Genomic DNA, 20,665 nt, shown 5'->3' with positions numbered 1-20,665 from the left:
AACCTGTGTCCATACATGATCGGTACAGTTGTCGAGCTTGGTTGACTGGAAGAGGATCCGTGTCTGAATCATTTGTCTCCAAATAATCTGAAACATAGACAGGAGTAATGAATCATCACGAGATTCGTGTTGTTAAATACAAGTTAAATACAGGACAGTGATCAAGATATTTAGCAAGAAGAAAAGGTAGTTTATTTGCTATTGGTTTCTTTACTGCTAATGGAAGTACAATTACGTCACATCTAGCTCCATGAGCATTACCTTCACCAACATACACTGGTGAAATGTGTGTATATTACCCCTCTATCTACATTACTCCGTGAAGTATTGCCTCGTCAAATGTTTACGGACTTTTGGGTCACTCTGTATATAAGGCGAATACAAAATTATTTTCCATTCGTACAGCCCGGTTATTTGAATATCACAATTTATATATCTTTTGATGATGTGACCAAGCACTAGTAAGAGAATTATGTTTAATAACATTTGACGCCAGTCTATGATACGAAGTTGTCTCAGTACGGGCATCCCACGTAAGCAAATCCGTTATCCATTCAATAACCCTAGGTGGACCCAGCTTTTTTTGTAACACGCTGGACCAAAGGAGGGCTAAATAATGTCCACCATTATATTTTACCCATATGGTTGTATTTACTATTTTGCGTGAGTATTAGTTCGTTATTAAATAAATTAAGTAAGAAATATTGTATAATAAGAAACAAATACGTAATTTAAATACATATTTTAAATTAATTTATGAAGGTTAATACTTGAACAAATTCTTACACCGGGCGAGTTGGCCGTGCTCGTAGAGGCGCGCGGCTGTGAGCTTGCATCCGGGAGATAGAAGGTTCGAATCCCACTATCGGCAGCCCTGAAGATGGTTTTCCGTGGTTTCCCATTTTCACACCAGGCAAATGCTGGGGCTGTACCTTAATTAAGGTCACGGCCGCTTCCTTCCAACTCCTAGGCCTTTCCTATCCCATCGTCGCCATAAGACCTATCTGTGTCGGTGCGACGTAAAGCCCCTAGAAAAAAATTCTTACACACATTCAGACCTTCATTCAATTTATTCCTCCTCACCCACGCACTCAGCATATGTTTGTCTTTTGACTGTGTTTTCCACAAAAAATGATCGTTTTTGCTAATTTGTTGAGTTTTTCACTCTTGGTGCAACACTCTTTGCTACATGTATGGCACCTCCCTTTCCCTGATGGCTGCTGCTGATTCTGCGTTGTTTAGGTGATTTTCTTCTTGGGGATGGCTTCCATTGACATGATGATATTGTTCTGCAATCCAATTATGTTTGCTGCACGTTTTTACACATTTGGTTGTAACACACGTTTATAACTTTATATAAAAATTGTAACACGTTGGACCAAGGGAGGGCTATTTTTTGACCACTTCGAAATTTAGTCCATACAATTAGGAATTCAACCAAGAAAACGTCATTGTCTTAATTGAACCGTTAACTTTATACTATTTCTGACACAAAATGAGAACACCATGGTCTGAACATGTTCTGTACTGTAATAGTTACGAAAAGTGTGGACATAAACTGACCCTCCCTTTGTCCATGTAGGGTTAATCTGTTCTCAAGATACGTGATTTGATCTTAGCTATGACTAGTAGCATTCAACCCATTAATGACCCGTGCATACATTTGTGAGCCTAACAATTAACGTGTAATCCTACCCTTATATTGATACTAGATATGATTAAGCAGCCAATATTATATACATTGAACAATACCAAGTGAAAAGGTCTTTATAAAAATGAAAATAATATGAAATGTTAGATAGGTATCATGGGACTTGACTTCTTGTTAACGTAATATATTCTGAGATAGAAAGAAGTATAGTAATATAATCAACACCAAAATGGATAGCCTAGAGGAGCTTACACTGGGCGAGTTGGCCGCGCGCGTAGAGGCGTGCGGCTGTGAGCTTGCATCCGGGAGATAGTAGGTTCGAATCCCACTATCGGCAGCCCTGAAGATGGTTTTCCGTGGTTTCCCATTTTCACACCAGGCAAATGCTGGGGCCGTACCGTAATTAAGGCCACGGCCGCTTCCTTCCATCTCCTAGGCCTTTCCTATCCCATCGTCGCCATAAGACCTATCTGTGTCGGTGCGACGTAAAGCCACTAGCAAAAAAAAAAAGAGGAGCTTACAGAAATAGAAAAACCAAACCAAACCGAATCCCATGGAACTACAGCCTTTGAAGGGCCTTGACCTACCAAGCGACCGCTGCTCAGCCCGAAGGCCTGCAGATTACGAGGTGTCGTGCGGTCAGCACGGCGAATCCTCTCGGCCGTTATTCTTGGCTTTCTAGACCGGAACCGCTACCTCACCGTCAGATAGCTCCTCAATTCTAATCACGTAGGCTGAGTGGACCTCGAACCAGCCCTAAGGTCCAGGTAAAAATCCCTGACCTGGTCGGGAATCGAACCCGGGGCCTCCGTGTAAGAGGCAGGTACGCTACCCCTAAACCACGGGGCCGGCTACAGGGATATATATTCCATATTCCATAGATGTATTAAAATGTTCTGCGAAATATGTTTAATTCAGCTCCGTTCCACTAACTTCCTCATACATTTTAATATTACATCAAATTCTGCAGGACACAAGAACAAAAATTGCTTTTCTACGTAACCTATCGAAAGGCAAAAAATACACGCATTAATATGATGTTCAAAATGCTAAAGTTATTGTAAGACACCAACATAATCCAGTAATTAAAACAATTCATGTCAAATAATGGTTTCAGGATGTATCAACAACAACTCTGAATCGTTTACTTCCGGCACATAATAGAACTCCTGCAAGATAAAATCATGACTTCCTGGGGTTCCTGAGATATTCTAAGGATGCCTCTTTACACTCAAAAGATCAGTTATGATTATTGTCGTAATGTTACATTATTTTCTTCAGAGTCCACATTTCAAATATATACAACGTAATGGGAAATATTCTGCCCTTCAGTATTACTTCGGTTCTCTTGTAATTTTCATATACATTTATAGCTGTACGTCTTCCCATTCTCAGCTTTGTCTGATCTCGTCTGTACACTCGCTAGTATATTTAACAAGTAACCTCTAAGGATAAAGACTCGTTCCTTACTTCGTAATCTCTGATCTTTCTGTATTAGAGGAGTAATTACATTAAAGTTTAGAGAAAGCGATAATGAATTAAAGGATTATTACACGCTTTGTGGAATTCAATGAACTTTAACACCGTGACTTCTCATGGCTTCAAAAATAACATCGCACGAGGCTAGTCTGACTTGTCACGTTATCACGTCAAAATTGGTAGGGGATTCGCTTCACACCTTACTGTACACGACGTGGTATATCTCGCAGGGTGTATTTTATGTTACATATTTGTGTTCTGATTCTGTTTCGTGATAACTGTTTTAAAAAACAAAGACAACATAAAGCTACCCCAAGGTATAGTACCCAACACAGTGATATTCTCAGTCTATCACTTTGAAGTTATGACCGTATCCACTCCCTCTCTTATCTTCCAACCCATCAGTTGGTCTTATGAAGGTGAGTGAACCCCACTCTACCAATAAATCTAGGGATAAAATCTTTCGATGAGCCAGGATTTGAACCTGGGCTTCGATATAAGAGACAGGCACGGTACCCCTACATCATGGGATGGGCACCTCTGGGTTACATATAACTTAAATCAGAAAGCATCATCTTCCGAGTAAGTTTAAATATCCCTCATCCACTCGTGGTTGAACAATGCAGTGGCATAAGGGTTCTCCCGTGCCCTTTATTTCTTCCTTTCTTTCTTTCTTTCTTTCTTTCTTTCTTTCTTTCTTTCTTTCTTTTTTTTCACAACTGTTTTTGTGGAGGTTTATACATTTCCGTGTCACAAATATGTAACATTTCCTATAGACGATATATTTCCGTAAATACCGTATCTGTTGCTTTGTGAACTTTTACATGAGTGGGGAGGAAGCTTTTATTTAACATGGGTAGTGATAATTTAAAAGGAAAATAAAACTATATAACCATTCCCTCCTAATTCTAATTTGAAAGGAAGAGGGACGTACTCCGACCCCCTGGCTGAATGGTCAGCGCACTGCCCTTCGGTTTTGATTCCCGGCTGGATCGGCGATTTTAATCGCATCTGATCAGTTCTTCTGGCCCGGGCAATGGTTACTTGTTGATCCCAATACTCTCGTCTTCATATTCAGACAACACACCACAAAAGCAAGCAATGAAGAATACATCAGGAAGCGCATCCGGGCATAAAACAGGGCCAAATCCACATGTGCGATGCAGTTCCCATCCGCTATCCTACAGGCGTAGGAAAAACGTAAGAAAAGAAGGATAAGAATGGAAAGGTTAAAAAGGGCTGGTAAGCGAAAGACCCCCTGAGCATTGCAAAGCCAACAAATTCTGTCGGGGTCGAAAGAACGCAACAGTTGACCAAGAGATAAGAATACTGACAGGGAGGAGTCTGGCGCAAGTGGAAACAACGTCCGATTCAGCTAGGGAACCCTTGGTCATCAGCCAATGCTTCTGAATTGAAAGCCCCATGGGTCTCCAGTTACGACAGTCAAAGACTTTGGTTGAATTGTACAACTTCCACCTACAGAGGATTTTCGCTTATTCACACGTTTTAATTATTAATCACCATTGATCTGCATTTAGGGTTGTCGTCCACGAGACAGGTTCTCGAGCAGTTGTTTATCTAGCATTTTCCTAAAGGATTTCAGATTATTTGTAAATTGTCACAATTATTTCGCCGTTAATCGAAAACTGTTAAATGTATAATTAGAACAAATTCGAAACTGTTAATATCGAGATGCTCGGAGAGGAGAACATTTCTCTATGTACACCAAGGACTAAGCCAATGAGATAACAGAAGAAAACCTACTACAAGCATATGGCAAATCAGTTTCTGCAGAATTGCCCCCTCTTAATATTATAGGTTTCGCCGATGACACAGTTATTGTTGGCAAAAATAAGGAAGCGGCTCTTGAGTTGACACGCATCGCTATCACGTTGTTCCAGGAAATCGGTCTACAGATAAATGCCAACAAATGTGTGGGAATATGTATTGAAAAGGGGAAACTCGTGGACGGAGTGCTCGATATTCATGACAATTTCAAGGTCAGTACTGTCAAAGAAAGAGAAGAAATTCGATATCTTGGTGTCACTTTTAACGAAACACTCACCTTTGATGCAAACACTTCTTTAAAAACCTTGCACAAGAAGTTAGATGCTCTTACAGCCTCACCTTTGTTAAAGGCAGATCAAAAGTTCACTGTTTTGAACAAAGCAGTCAGTCCCACTCTCGTGTATGCTTTTCAGACCGCTGAAATTATACAAGTACCGCTTAGCTTCCTGAAAACCGCCGACAAAATGGTAAAGAGCTCCCTAAAGGAAATTTTGCAATTACCCACGGATACACCCGATAGTTCTCTGTATTCTGATTTAAGATTCAAAGGCCTCGGACTTTTCAAAGCAACCTGGGAAGTACACCTGCAACAAATAAGCGCATGCAACGCTCTTCGCCGAGCCAGCAATAGCTACGTTTTAAAGATGCGTGATCTGACATCCGAAACGACGCATTGTCTACAGGCCCTCAACATCACAGATATTAACCGATTCTCCAATAAAGGCAGTGACCTTCCAAATCCAAGAAAAATCCGCCAAGAACTAAGAAGTCGTGAAATGGCAACTTGGTGCTCTTTGCCTCAGAAGGGGATCGGTGTAGAGTTGTATAAAGAGTACACACCGGCCAATAATTGGATTAGGCATCACCAGGGACTTTCTTGTAGCGAATGGCGAGAGGCAATCAAGATGACATCGAATGTTTCTGCAGTACGAACTATCCCGGGCAGAACTCAGGACGGAAACCTCTGTCGCAGATGCGTCAGAGAGAAAGAAACACTGGCTCACGTCCTGGGTTCTTGCCCCTACGGCGAAGTACTGAGAAACTCACGTCACCACAAGATAAGATCACTGATTGCAGAAGAACTCCGTAGTAAAAACTTCCGTGTATATGAAGAAGTCCACGGTTTGTCTACGACAGGGAGCACAAGACGAATTGACATAATTGCCTTTAAAGATAACGACACGAAAGGCTTCATTATCGATCCGACTATCCGATTCGAGCACCATGTCGGCCAGTCTACTGAAGTTCATCTTGAAAAACAGAACATCTACGCGCCCACCATTCCGTTCTACAAAAATAAATACCAGCTGAATGAAGTAGAGATTATCGGCCTAATGATTGGTGCTCGTGGCACAATACCTGCCTTGTTCGTAGAATTCTGGAAAAAGTTCGACCTGCCCATCAACAGCATTGAAAGAATAGTTACCACCACCATACGTGGATCAGTACAAATCCTGAAATCTCACCTGTTCGGACCTCCATAATCTAAGAAATCCTTATTATCACTATATTTCTATATGATAAAAACTTTCTCTATCCTGATATGCTTTACTTTGTCCATTGTGGCAACCCGTAATTGCGGGAAGTCGTTGATTCGTTCAATAAATATATATATATTATATTTCAAGCAACATTTTTTACTATTTGTTTTACGTCGAACCGACGCAGATAGCTATTCTTGCGATGATGGAATAGGAAAAGGCTAGGAGTTAGAAGTGGCCGTGGCCTCAATTAAGATACAGGTCCAGTATTTCTCTGATGTGAAAATAGGTAACCACGGAAAACCATCTCCAGTGCTGTCGACAGTGGGGTTCAAACCCACTATCTTCCGAATGCAAGCTGAAAACTGCGCTCTCTTAACCGCATGGCATACCGCGATTTAGTATCTCCACCTCCTAGAATATTGTGTGGTAAGCCGCATACTCGTGGAATATTCGCAGAAACGCCCGCCAGGAAGGAAAATTTACAGATGAAGGGAAGTCAGATGGCATTAAATCATAGATTTATATATAGCTTGGTAGAATATCCCATAGTGTTTACGGGATGAGGCTTGTGTCCTTCCCCGTTCAACATAATCTTTGAAACAACTGGACATTAGATGACTTTAGATCTAACGTTCTTGCATTATACTTTGAGACTCTCTTTATTCAAATCATGTTCGTAGTAACTGTTTTGTAGTACTTACCCTTAAAACACAAATTGTTCTAATTTACTTCATACACTTATATGGTAATCTATTCCACATGAACTGAAGACATGAAATCGTGCAGTGTTGTTGTTCTTGGCGTAAGAACGTCGTGAGGGATATCCTCTTCAGCAGCTGCATCTGCACTATTTTATTTTACGATTGGATGAATATTTCACCACTCAAGTAGGGCAGATATACGCGAAACCTACCTTCCCTCCTCCTCTTGTAATCCCACTGCCGGCAGCCCTGAAGATGGTTTTCCGTGGTTTCCCATTTTCAAACCACGCAAATGCTGGGGCTGTATCTTATATAAGGCCACGGCCGCTTCCTTCCCATTCCTAGACCTTTCCTATCCCATCGTCGTCATAAGACCTATCTGTGTCGGTGCGACGTACAAAAAATAGCCTTCCCTTGTAGATGGTTATGATAGAATACCGCCACGGTAACTCCCGTCCGGCGGTAATCAATCAATATTCTAAAGGCTAATACCTTGTCTCCCTTCTTTCGTTGGATGTTCGTTTCAGTTCCATTTAATTGTCACAACCTAATCTCTTCGTGATGTGGTTCCAATACTTCGTCCTTCCTTTCATTCTCAGCACTTTCCCTTCAAGAATCTTAGTGATGAAAGTGCTGTGTCTGATGACATATCCAATAAATTTTAATTCCCTGTTTTCAATTTTCTTTAATAATCTTCCCTCTACTTTAACTTCCCTCAAGACTTCCAGATTGGCTTTTCTTTCCGTCCAGCACGTTCTGGTCATTTCCGCCATATCCACATTACATCAGCTTCAAGTAGATTCGTTTCTAATTCAACCAGAGTCCAACTCTCACTTCGTTACTGCAGTTTATTCAATGCAAATGATTTTTCAAAGGATTTTTTGACATCGATATTCATGTTTGTGCTGGTTAAATTGGTTTTCTTAGTCATAAATGCCTTTTTTCCAACAGTAGTATTCTCCTTAATTCCAGAAAGCATCTATTGTCCTCTCTTATCACACTACCGAGATAACAGAATTGTTTCACCTGATCAATTCTGAAGTAATAGATGAAAATCTGAGGAATCTCCAGGGGGGAGTTCTAAGGCTTGAGAGTATGGACAGAATACCACGAGTCCCTAGCTTGGGAATAGAACAACAAAGATTAAACCCGAGTCTGCAACCAGCATTTATTAAAAGTAGGAAATAATGCATAGATTTCGTATTATCTGGTGATTGCTGAGATGAGAGGTGAAAAAAGTGCCTTAATTTAAATGCCACTTAACCTAATCATTTGAGCAGGTTTGTAACCTTGAGACCAACTTCTTACCTTGGATCTGCTGGTTGATGAGCGTGCTAGTCTCTGAAAACCAATCATTACTATAACTGGCATCTGGCAGCGGATGATCTTCGCTCCAGCGGCCACAAGCGAACCTGTAGAAGTCCTGGCAGGGTGGAACAGCAGGATCCATAGACTGGATGAGGTTGTCCGCTGAAAAACAAACAATTATCCACATTAGCTTTTTCGCTTTTAATTTACCGTCGCACAAATTCTAACGGATATTTAGCGACAAGGGGTAAGGAGTAGTCTAGAACTTGGGATTGGTGCAAACAATCCTAGCATTTTACTGGTGTAAAAATTAGAAACCACGAAAAACCATCTTCAGGGCTGCCTTTATAGCAGGTACAAACTCACCAGCTTCCGAATACAAACTAATAGCTACATGGCCCGAACCTTGCAGCCAAATCTCTCTGAATTTCCACATTTGGGAAAAAAGGATTACAGAATCGAAAAATATCTGCACATGACAGTGTTTTACATGCTAATGCAGCTTAGAATAATACAAGAGATTTTCCTGTCTCTTGTGAGAATTACATGAGCAAAAGCATGTTTCAACTTCGCTGCTTGATGTACTATACGTGCAATATATTTAAATCTAATCTCCAGTACGTACTACAGGAAAGTAAATCAATAATTCGTGTTAGTGAGATAATAATAATAATAATAATAATAATAATAATAATAATAATATAATAATAAATCCCTGTTGTAATAGATTAGAACGCAAACCAATTTTCTCTGGTCTACCCGCTCTTCCACAGTGTAGCGAGAGTAACATAACCATAAGGGGCTAATAGGCCGAGCCCATAATGTTTATGCAAAACACATAACAGAAACGTTGTCCGGGTAGAATATACTTATTTGCTTTAGTGTGTTTGCATTCTAACCTTTTACAGCCTAAATATTTGGGCTCTAATAAGAATATAAATTCCCTTTGTCCAAATAGAATTGTCAAAGCCTGGAAGAACTAAGGAGCTACAAGTTGGCGATGCCCTTACCTGGCAAGATTGTAGGACCACCTGGTGGCAGAGATACCCTAAGGGAGGTCAAAAATGTAGTAGTTTACCGAAATAATGTGAAATTTTCGAAACGCAGTCTCTCCCATTATCGTCAAACTTTGAATTCATTGACTCCCTTTAAAGATAACCTACCTGGGAAGATTCGAACCAAGAGATTAATAGAAGATATGGTGCTTCAGAAAGATAAATAAATAATCAGGGACTAGAAGATTTTGTAGTCTGAACACGCATACGTAAGAAGGGTATATAAATAACTGGCGGGGCTGTTGACCTAGGTGTTAAGCCCCTTGAATAGCAATTATTCATTATCATAAAATAATTGGTGATCTAAAATTCGTACAAGAATCCCATCAATGGGGGTTTCTGAAAAATATGTGAAGTTGCAAAAGTTAATTCCATTGGTAATACTGTAAAGATGACAGTTCCGCTATCGTCGAAGCCTTTGTTATTACCGTCAATAAAGCACAAGAGAAATCTTTCAACAACGTAAGTCCTGTTACTCAGAGAGCTGATATTTCTCAGTAAACAGCTGTACGTTACCATAACGAACTTCAAAGAAAATTTCCGTTCACGAGCGTGACGACCAAGTCCCTGAACGAGGAATTAAAACAGTATTTACAAAAAGTGTTGCTTATACTGAAGTACAGTACTGAAGTCCATATTCCTCCTTACAGTCAAGTTAACATTTCCCGTGAATGTATATCGAATAAAAATACTATTTTTGATATAAACGGAAATTGAAACTGTTCCTTAAATGTGTAGAAGTATGCAGTATTTTTTGGATATTTTCTACATATCATTAATTTGTCCACGTATATCGACATGAAGTCCAGAAATGGTACACAGACTCGTGGAATATTTTTAATTACAAATTTAACTCGTAGAAACACAAACTAGTACGACAGATGGTTACAGTGACAAAATACTGGAACTCCAGGAAGCGATCTCATTTTTCTTTCTCTACAAACATGTGCTTCGAGTCTAAAGAGGATACAAGGGAAAATTATTGTTGATGAAGAAATAAGGACAAATGCTTTGAGGATGGGCATTGAAGTCACCCAAGCAGAAATATTACGTGGTAGGGAAAAGTACATAATGTTCTCGGTTACAATGTACCGCAGAGCTGGCAAGTAGCGGAACGAAAAATACCAAGGTCGTGAAATCTGACAGGAAATAGTTGCGAAACTATCTCTATGGTCACAGGATATATAAAAAAATAAAAATAACTACGTTCGAAATGTATCTGGGTTAACTGTAACTTGTCAGGCCAATTCTGGAATGTGTATATTGGTCGCCCTGTTCTCCCCATTCTTTGACATGACTGAACGGCAATGCATCGATATTTATTCCGCTTTATAAGAGCGGTTTCTTCTGCTGCTGACCCTGCTTCTTCACAAGTGGTAGATAAGTGTGTAGCTGCAACAGTATCAACGCAAGTTGCATCCGACATGCAAGATTTTCCGTTCTTCTAAGGCGAGATTGAATGTCTGGAACGCCTGCGGATGTGACGAATCTTTTGATTTTAATTCAAGGAGAATTGTCTAGAAAACCTTCTAGAGCTTCTAGGGCAAATTAAGCCATGGTGTCCTAGTGATCGATAATGACACCGCAGATACAGATAGGCTGCTGACATATTTTGAAACCCAAGCGTAAAACTATAGAAATCTAGAAAGATGTGCTGTCCATAAAAGTTACTTTATTGGTCGATGGAATGATGAAATCTTGTTTGTTGTTCAGCCGTATCTTGAACTGAAACCAATAATTCGTGGATTCGTGCAGTGTTGACCATAACCCAGTTTGTTCTGAACATACAGACGTCATGAAGGAAACCGAGATTTTTTCAGAAGTGATCATTCCTGAAGAGCCTCTGAAAAGTGGCACACGCCGTGACAATAAACGTGTGAATTGAGATCTCCATAAGCCGAATAAATAAATGCAGATGAGCATACGTCCATTGTTTTACTAACACCAAGCTCACCAAATCTTAAAGGTAAATTTGGCAAGGTCCAGTTGTGGTCCTGTAATGAAATTTTTAAAATAGATTCAAGACAATTTATCAGCAGACCGTCTGATTTCATGAGAAGTTCGGGAAACAAACCTCACGGGGCTAGTCCGCAAGAAGAAATTAATTTTGGAATTGCCAAACAATTTTTAGGAGAATATGTGGAATGTGGGAATTCGGTGCAAGTGAATTCTAGGCAGATATTTGTATGCTATCAATGAATATTCGTGAACCGAGGACAGTTAGTTCGTATTTAGATACCATTTGTATCTTCTTTTCCTTCTGTGAATCTGTCTCGCAACTGGATATCCTCCATGATTTTCTGTCCTACCATCTTGTTTCAGTTGTTCATACCTTCTACCTTGCTTGACATCTGTTAACATTACAAGCCTTCTTCTTCCATTTATTTTTCCCTCCATTGCCCTCTGTTGAAGACAATTTCTCCGTAATACGTTACCCAACCAGGATACTTTCTTCCTTCTTATCGTTTTCATCAGGTGTCTATCTTCTCCTACTCTTCTTAGTACTTCTTCTGTCTACTTCACTTTTTCCATTCTTCTCCACAACCATATTTCTAAACTTTCCTAATATTTTGTATCTTTCTTTCTTGATTTCCATGTTTCAGCTCTGTATGACACCACACTCCACACAAAATACTTTGCGAACCTCTTTAATACCAAGGGCGATTTTTTGAAAAGCAGATACTACTCTGTAAATCATACCAGAGCAAAGGAATAATTCTCATTTTTGGGGGTTAATATCTTAACTTCTAATTTTTTACATTCTATCATGAGTTTGTTATAGTCTGCAAGGACTCAGTCAAGACAATGTCTTAAAGTGAATTAATGCATTCCTTCAATTCTACAAGATAATTTAGCACCAGTGATTGAAAATTCTTGCAAGTGGCGATGGGATGGATTCACTCCTTGTTAGTGCTATTGGTGAAAAACCATACACAATAGAGCAAAGCGTATCATTTAAATTATCACCTATACAAATGTTACATATTCGTGATATGGCCTGGAGAAGATGTTTACCAGAATTACCTGCCGATTTAGAGATCAAATCTTCAGTATGCTGGGCCCTAGTCAAATAATATCAGAAGACGAACCATTGAGGGAAAACTTCTAACTGCTTGAAGAATAGACTGTTCACAGATAAATTCGAGGGGTTCTCTGGATAGAAAGAACCCGAGTTGGTGTATGATATTGTCCACCAAACAGGAGAAGTACAATGTGTTTGATTCGCTAATCCATAAGCAGATGGAAGTATGCGTACAGCCCCTTGAATATCTTCACCGAAACTTTATTTAGCCTCAGGAGCTGTGATCTGGGAAAGGAACATTTTTTTCACCGTGAGAGATGACAACTTAAATTCTTTTTAGTTATATTTCGTACTAGAATGAATAAATTGAGCTTTCGTTTTGGAGATTCTTCAGGGACCTGAAGAGTAACGTAAGAGAAAAGCAGGAGACCATTCGCGTGTACAAAATTTATTTTGCAAATCTAACTTCGCACTAACACGTTGAATGTTCTCGGCGATACAAGGATGTGCAAGGTTTAGGAGTGGAATGGTATCGACCGTAGTTTTTATTAACGTACAGCCCCAGCATTTGCGTGATCTTAAAATGGGGAACCACAATCAATCAAGCAATCAGTACTGATGTGCATTTAGGACAGTCGCCCAGGTGGTAGATCATCTCATATCTGTTGTTTCCCCAGCTTTTTCATAAATGATTACAAGGAAATTGGAAATTTGTTGAACATCTCCCTCGTTAAGTTATTTCAATCCCCAACTCCCCTTCCTATGAAGGAATGTTTGCCCCAATTTGTCCTCTTGAATTCCAACTTCATCTTCATAGTGTGATCTTTCCTACTTTTAAACACAACACTTAAACTTATTCGTCTACTGATATCATTTCACGCCATCTCTCCTGACAACTCGGAACTTACCACTTAGTTGAACAACTCGTCTCCTTTTACCCAAGTATACCTAGGCAAACTTCGCAACATTTTTGTAACGCTACCCTTTTGTAGGGAATCCCCCAGAACAAATCGAGCTGCTTTTCTTTGGATTGTTTCCAATGATTGAATCAAGTTATCCTGGAGAGGGTCACATACCCTATTTGGGATCTTACCAGACTATTACATGCCTCCTCCTTTACATCGTTACTACAACACCTAAATAACCTCATAACCATGTGCAGAGATCTGTACCCTTATTTTACGATCATATTTATGCGATTACCCCAATGAAGATCTTTCCTTGTATTAACACCTACGTACTTACAATGATGTCCAAAAGGAACTTTTATCCCATGAATGCAGTAATTAAAATTAAGAGGACTTTTCCTGTTTGTGAAACTCACAACCTGACCATTAACCCTGTTTAACACCATACCATTGCCTAATGTCCACCTCACAACATTATCTAGGTCATTTTGCAGTTGCTCACAATCTTGTAACTTATTTATTACTCTGTATAGAATAACATCATCTGCAAAAATCCCTATCTCTGATTCCACTCCTTTACTCAAATCATTTATTTATATATATATATATATATATATATATATATATATATAAGAAAACATAAAGGTCGAAATGTCGAAAGGCCTTGAGGAATTCCAATCTTAATTTTTACGGGGTCAGATAAAGCTTCGTGTACCCTAATTCTACGAGTTCTGTTTTCTAGAAATACCTCCACCTATTCAGTCACTCTTTTGTCTAGTCCAATTGCACTCATTTTTGCCAGTAGTAGTCTCCCATGATCCACCCTATCAAATGTTTTAGACAGGTCGATGGCGGTACAGTCCATTTTACCTCCTGATTCCAGGATATCTGATATATCTTGCTGGAATCCTACAAGTTGAGCTTCAGTGGAATAGCCTTTCCTAAACCCGAACTGCTTTCTATCGAACCAGTTATTAATTTCGCAAACATGGTTAATATGAAAAACTATCTTCAAGGTGGCCGACGACGGGATACGAACCCTCTCTCTCTCAAATCCAAGCTCACATCTAGGCGACCATAACCAACTCGATCGGTTTCGTTTGTATACTGATACTAATGAATTCTACATTAGCTATACAGATCATACAGAACCTTTGAAGGCGCATACAGGCATTATATTAATCAATGTTAAACCAGTCGTTTGTTGAAACTTAGAGTATTGTTCCCCTATCATTAGTAGTTGAACCTATGATTTCAATAGGTATTAACTGATATTTTTCTCGTTAGTATAAGAGTAGTGTAATAGATTTCACACTGATAATCCATTATTTCAGCGAGGTGCTGTTTACTACTGTAACGGTTCAAATCCCGTTACAAGATGATATCTGTATTTTTATTATTTTATCTGTATTATTATTATTATTATTATTATTATTATTATTATTATTATTATTATTATTATTATGTCCGTATTATTATGTTATCTGTGATATTGTTACTATTATTGTAATTATCCGTTTTATTCAATTCGATTTTGCAATTGCCTGTTGCTTGCAAGATTGTACTTAGATGTATGCATATATACGTATGTGTAGAATAACACTCAATACCTGTACAGTGAGAATTGTTGTATATATCAGAGATTGGAAGTGACGTTGTTATATTGCTATACCACTGGCGATTCTGCCAAGTCATCGCCACTTCATGGCTACGGCATCGTATTTATTTAGATATGCGCTCAGAGAGTCGGCCGCTCCGGGCTATTTCACCACTGTGTGTAATATCTGCCGCGTTGTGGGAGTATGTCATTGTTATTTCTGGAGATTACGTAGCTGTGTCAACCAACGTCTATAAAAGGTGGGTGCATATTGTAGCGTCAGTCATTACTTATACAGATGCAGTACAGTGAAGAAGTCTACTAGATCAAGAGGCCTTAGTTGGTCAGTCGACGAGTGTGAACGAGAGATGGTGAAGACTTATTGAGCCATTAATTATTGGTCATTGAGAGAGTGAGGCCAAAAGTTAGTTGGTCACTTAGTTGAAGACACGGACGCAAGGCTTACCATGGAGTCAGAGAGGGCAAACCTGGACCTGCCAAGAGGTCATACCATATTGACTTACAAAGAAGTCAGTTGATATGGAGAAGAAGCAGTCACAAGGATGTATCACCAAGTTAGGCGTGACACATCTACAGTAAACACCAGATCAAAGGAATACGTCGTAATTACACTAAAAGTGTTGAAGGTACAGTCAAGTGAATCAGTGAGGGAAATATTTCGTACAAATTGTTAAATGTCCGGTCAAGAAGAATTCAAATTCATGCCTAGTTTCTTTCAGTTGCAATGTCATAATTTCATATTCTCATCTGTTTTATCGCAACAAGACTCACTATTTTTTGATATATTATTTAAAGAATATATATTGTTCTATCAAACGAATTCATAGTTTCATTTCATTGACAGTAAAATATCCTAACCTCAAAATTAATGGGGAAACCGAACGCCAATCTCCTTTTCCCAGAACTTATATGGTATGTTGTCAAAAGTAAGCTTATTACCCCACACCCTAGAGATAGTCAAGAGTCTCATTCTATTATTGCTGCACTAGTGGCAGCTGGCGCCCTTCAAATAACGTATGTGTAAGTAAGCAGGTAACAAGTAAGTGTGAGTACAAGGTCCGACGTGTGTGTATTTTATTTAATGAATGTTAATTTTTATAATTTCCATTGTAAATGCAGATATTTCATATTTTTCAAGTAAAATGCAGATTTACATATGTTGTAAAGTTAGTCAAAGAGTTAGGAAACTTACACTACAAGATGACGAAGAAATCTGAACTATATTGGGCAATATATCTCAGTCTCACTGTGTAAACACCTAGTGTGTACAAAAAAAAAAAAAAAGTCATCTTCTTAGAGGCCTCATGGTCTTCAAGGGGTGGAAGGTAAAGGCTCCCACTATCCATAATTTCGGCACTTGGCGCCCGGCTGCGTTTACCCCCTGGAATCAACCTGGTACTCATTTTTGGTGTAGGGTAAGTGACCCTCAGGACCATGTGCACCTCCGGAAGTGGAAATATTGTTTCTTAAATTCTACGACTTTCTAACGGGGAATGGAACCGATGTCCTTCCGGGTAAACCGAACACGCATTTACCACCTCTGCAAGGCAGCCCCTACCAAATGTGCCACCAGAATAGTTTTATGTGCCAACTTTGTACAGCATGAAGTTCCGAATAGACTTATCTCCCTCCCTTCGCATGTGCAGCTAATTCGAACTAGTAATCCTGGAATACTGATTCGCCAATCTCCGACTGATCCACACATCTGGAGCCATAATGCAAGTTAGCCGAGAGACCTCACATGGATGTTTACTAGACTGCTGACAATTATATCCATGTACCAGCAATAGCATCAGTCTTGCTGCTGACTCAGTCTGTCGACGACGAACACATAAAATAGAAATGTTTGCTTTGTTCAGGACTATTAATAGTTTTAAAGTTTGGTCTCTTCGTGGAAAACCTGGCTCGAATCTGTCTCATCAAACAAGCAGGCACTTCCGTTGTACTGTATGTAAAAATATATCGATTCAGAGAAGGTGAAAGAACTCAACAACCGTCGAATCGATACATTCCTTTAAGCTTAATTCTCGTTGTTTTCATCTGGAATACAGTACTAATATCACCGAATCAAACGAGGAGATTTATTTAGAAATCTTCTTCTTCTACCCGCTGTGAGTGGGGGGCTCAGACAAAAAATACATCCACGGTATCCCCTGTCTCTCTTAAGAGCAGATTAAAAGGAGCAACCAACGAATGATTGAATTAGAACAATGAAACTACTTGTGATTAGTACCATCACGCGGGGAACACCATGGGTTGCCTTTACTTGCGAGTAGTACCACTATATGAGAAACACCAGGGATCTGGGCGTTGCCTCTGATGTTAGTACCACTATATGAGCGACACCATGGATCTGCGTTGCGTATGATCAGTAACCACTATGTGAAGAACACCACGGGAATACCGGCGCCCGTGATTAGTACACCTATGTCAGCAATACCATGGGTTTGCGTTGCCTATGTGTGACGCCATTATGTGAGAAATAACATATGTCTGCGTTATCTGTGCAGCATACAATACTTGTGAGTAGTACCATAATGAGTGGAACATTGTGAGTCTACGCTACTTTCGATTAGTATCGCAACATGAGATATACCATAGTTTTACTTTACCAGCGGTAAGTACTATCATGAGGGGCCGATGACTTGGATTTATCACCCCTTTTGATAACGGGCATCATCGAGTAAGGATTGTCCTTTGTAAGCAGTCCCTTGGTCAGTAATACTATTGTTTTAAGATCGTTTCTGAGAAGGTGGGGCATTGCGGGTCGAATCCGCTCCTTGATTTAAATTCATATTCATCCATTCGTTCTTCATCATCACGGTTTGAATTCTGGTAAGTGGATGAATTTTGGACTTTTAATTGTCATTGCATTTCGTTTCATTTCGTACCATTAGACGCAGGTGACCTAGATGTTAGGCCTTTGTAAACAACAATATTCTTCTTCTTCTTCTTTCACCCCTCAGTGGGCCGAACACCCGCTGGGTTGAAAAATTTATCGGGAGAAGCCTGACGTGTTTAGAAGGAGACTATAATTTTGTACTTTGTCATAAATAATGGCTGGGAACGTTTTATTACTGTTCTTCAAGTCTGCCGAACTAATTTTGAGTAATAAATTTGTAAACTACATGCAAGGGAACACGATAGCAACAGTATTATACCTGAAAAAGTACCTGAATCGTTTCTTGAGTAACGTAAAATGGTACTTTTTAACCAATAAACCGCAGTAAACGCCACAAAATTCAGCTTCCTTCGTTTTAAATATAATTTACTCATTACGCAACATTGCCACCATTGCGTTAGGCTCAAGATAACAGCGTCTCTTTTAAAAAATAATTTACATTTTTCAGGAAGTCCACTGCACTGGAGGATGGGAGCACAAGAAGAGTACACATCATTGCAATGGACAAGGAAAAACAAGTCTGGTTTAATAATAGATCCAACCATATGGTTTGAAACAGCTTCTCAACAGTCACAAGATGTTGTCCGTACGAAAGAAAAAGATACCTGAACAGATATCAGAGTATTTCAAAAAGAAATGCAAATTGGAGAAAGTTCGTGTCTTAGGCTTAATGATCGGCAGCTGTGGAATTATTCCAAGACATTTCTAAATTTTTGCAAGTGATTTTTGATTTCCAAGCAATGAGGGGGATTCGTGCACGAAACTTAATTGATTATCAAAATTCTCTAACTCGGACAATATTGGAGTCAGAACCATGATTTAAAATGCTTTTTTTCTTAGCTATAAATATTAATCAGTTAATTTTGATCAAAATTTTACGAAAAATTTGGTATTTTGGCAATATTGATGTACCTTTTCCTCAGTAATGGTGAGGTCCTGGACATTGTAATTTACTTTAATGGTTTTTAATACGTTGATGATTGAACGCCTGCAGGCTTTTTTTAATTTTTTATTTCAATTTTTTTAAACAAAGCAATTTTTCAGTTTGAAAATACGAAAATACATATATATGAAACTCTCAAGTCCATAAAATTAAATACATCGTAATTCCCTTGCAGGCAAATGTGTGACAGTGTTCATTCTGCCTGTTTATCAAGTTTCATATTGATATATTCAGTAGTTCAAGAGAAAAAGGTACATTTGCCATGGAAAAAGGAAGTCCAGGAAATGAACAGTTGAATTTCTCAACACGCATGTTCACACTGTATCTCTGAAATCAAAACAAACTTTTCTCATTAATCGTCATGCTTGACCAACCGGAAAATTTAATTCACAGCCTTCGTCAATACCCCTAGGTGTGATACCGTCAACTGCCTGACAAAACGGACGTAAAAAGTTCAGCGATGACGAAAAATAGTAATGCATGAAAATGAGGGCTTGGCACCTGTCGCGCATGTGTTAGGAATTTAGTGCACTTAAGTACTGAATTCAACCAAATCCTTTTAGGACTAGATTCCCAATATATTTTCCATAGTTTTGAAGGATTTTGTGCACATCTCTTCTTAAGAGGCCTTTCTCGCGCTGAAAAGTTCACTACAAATTCTGCGAAGTCACTGATATTGTTAATGGTTAACTAGTATTGGATTAGAAAACTTTATAACTTATCGAACAGTTTTTATTGGAAAATTGTATTCTTTACCCTATGCCAATCTGCAGTGCTAGAAAGAAATTTAAATTACATGCAGCCAGATTTTATGGCTTATTTACCGTAGGAAATACAGAGAATGGCCCAATTCTTCACTTTCATGAAATTCGATTGCTCTGCCTTCGCCACACTTTGCGCCGTCGCCTCACTGAAGTTCGATGACTTCACGGAGTTATTTCTTCTGTTTTATTTTCGCAATGTCAGAGTTTCTGTATTGTGTATATCAAACCACTGTCCGATGTTTCGCGCCCAGGATAAACTTCTCCCCCTCTAGGTCTCGCCTGTCTTGCCTCCTATCAGGCTGTATTTATCACATCGTAGGATGTGACTCAAAAAGGTTGTTCTCATCTGTTTTGCAAGAATCAAGATCTCCCATGATTTTCTGGCTTGGTTAAGCCTGCAATCTAATATCTTGGTACTTGAAAATACCTGCAATGATTACAATATGAAAATTAACCTTTCCAAGATTAAAATTATATCTTTTAGACTAACCCAGGGCATCTGTCTTGACACGCAGCCAAAGTGAGTCGGCCTGCGCAGCTCGAATTGTCAGGTTCGATCACGGATCAGTCTAGTGATATTTGAAGAATTCCTGTGGGACAAAATACCGGCACCTCGATATCTCTAAAATCCGTCAAAGTAGTTACTGGGACATAAAACCAGTGACATTATTACCTATTAAAAACATCTGAAGCAGAGTATTTGAAGCAATACGATATTATTATTATTATTATTATTATTATTATTATTATTATTATTATTATTATTATTATTATTATTATTATTAAAATGAGTGTCTTGTCAAGTAGATGACAGAACTAATAAGGGCTGAGTGCTCAGGCAGTTTAGGCGCTTGCCTTCTGACCTCGACTTGGCAGGTTCTATCCTGGGTCAGTCCGGTGGTATTTGAAGGTGCTGAAATACGTCAGCCTCGTGTTGGTAGATTTACTGGCACCTAAAATAATTCCCGCAAAACTAAATTACGGCACCTCGGCGTCTCCGAAAAACCGTCAAAATTAGATAGTGGAGCATAAATCCTATAAC

General features: G+C 39.1%; 1 protein-coding gene across 1 annotated transcript in view; it reads right to left on the bottom strand.

The window, feature by feature from the left end:
• LOC136883511 (neprilysin-11) overlaps nt 1-20,665 on the bottom strand; it is a 234,708-nt gene that overhangs the window by 62,943 nt on the left and 151,100 nt on the right. The window contains exons 6-7 of the mRNA XM_067155866.2: nt 8,412-8,573; nt 4-87 (exon numbers count right to left, since the gene is read on the bottom strand). Of these exons, the coding sequence (XP_067011967.2) occupies nt 4-87; nt 8,412-8,573 (246 nt within the window). The remainder of the gene's footprint in view (nt 1-3; nt 88-8,411; nt 8,574-20,665) is intronic.

This window comes from Anabrus simplex, chromosome 11 (genome assembly GCF_040414725.1).
Source record: "Anabrus simplex isolate iqAnaSimp1 chromosome 11, ASM4041472v1, whole genome shotgun sequence".
Lineage (NCBI taxonomy): Eukaryota > Metazoa > Arthropoda > Insecta > Orthoptera > Tettigoniidae > Anabrus > Anabrus simplex.
The sequence above is the reverse complement of the archived record's forward strand: the minus strand, read 5'-3'. Positions and strand labels throughout refer to the sequence as shown.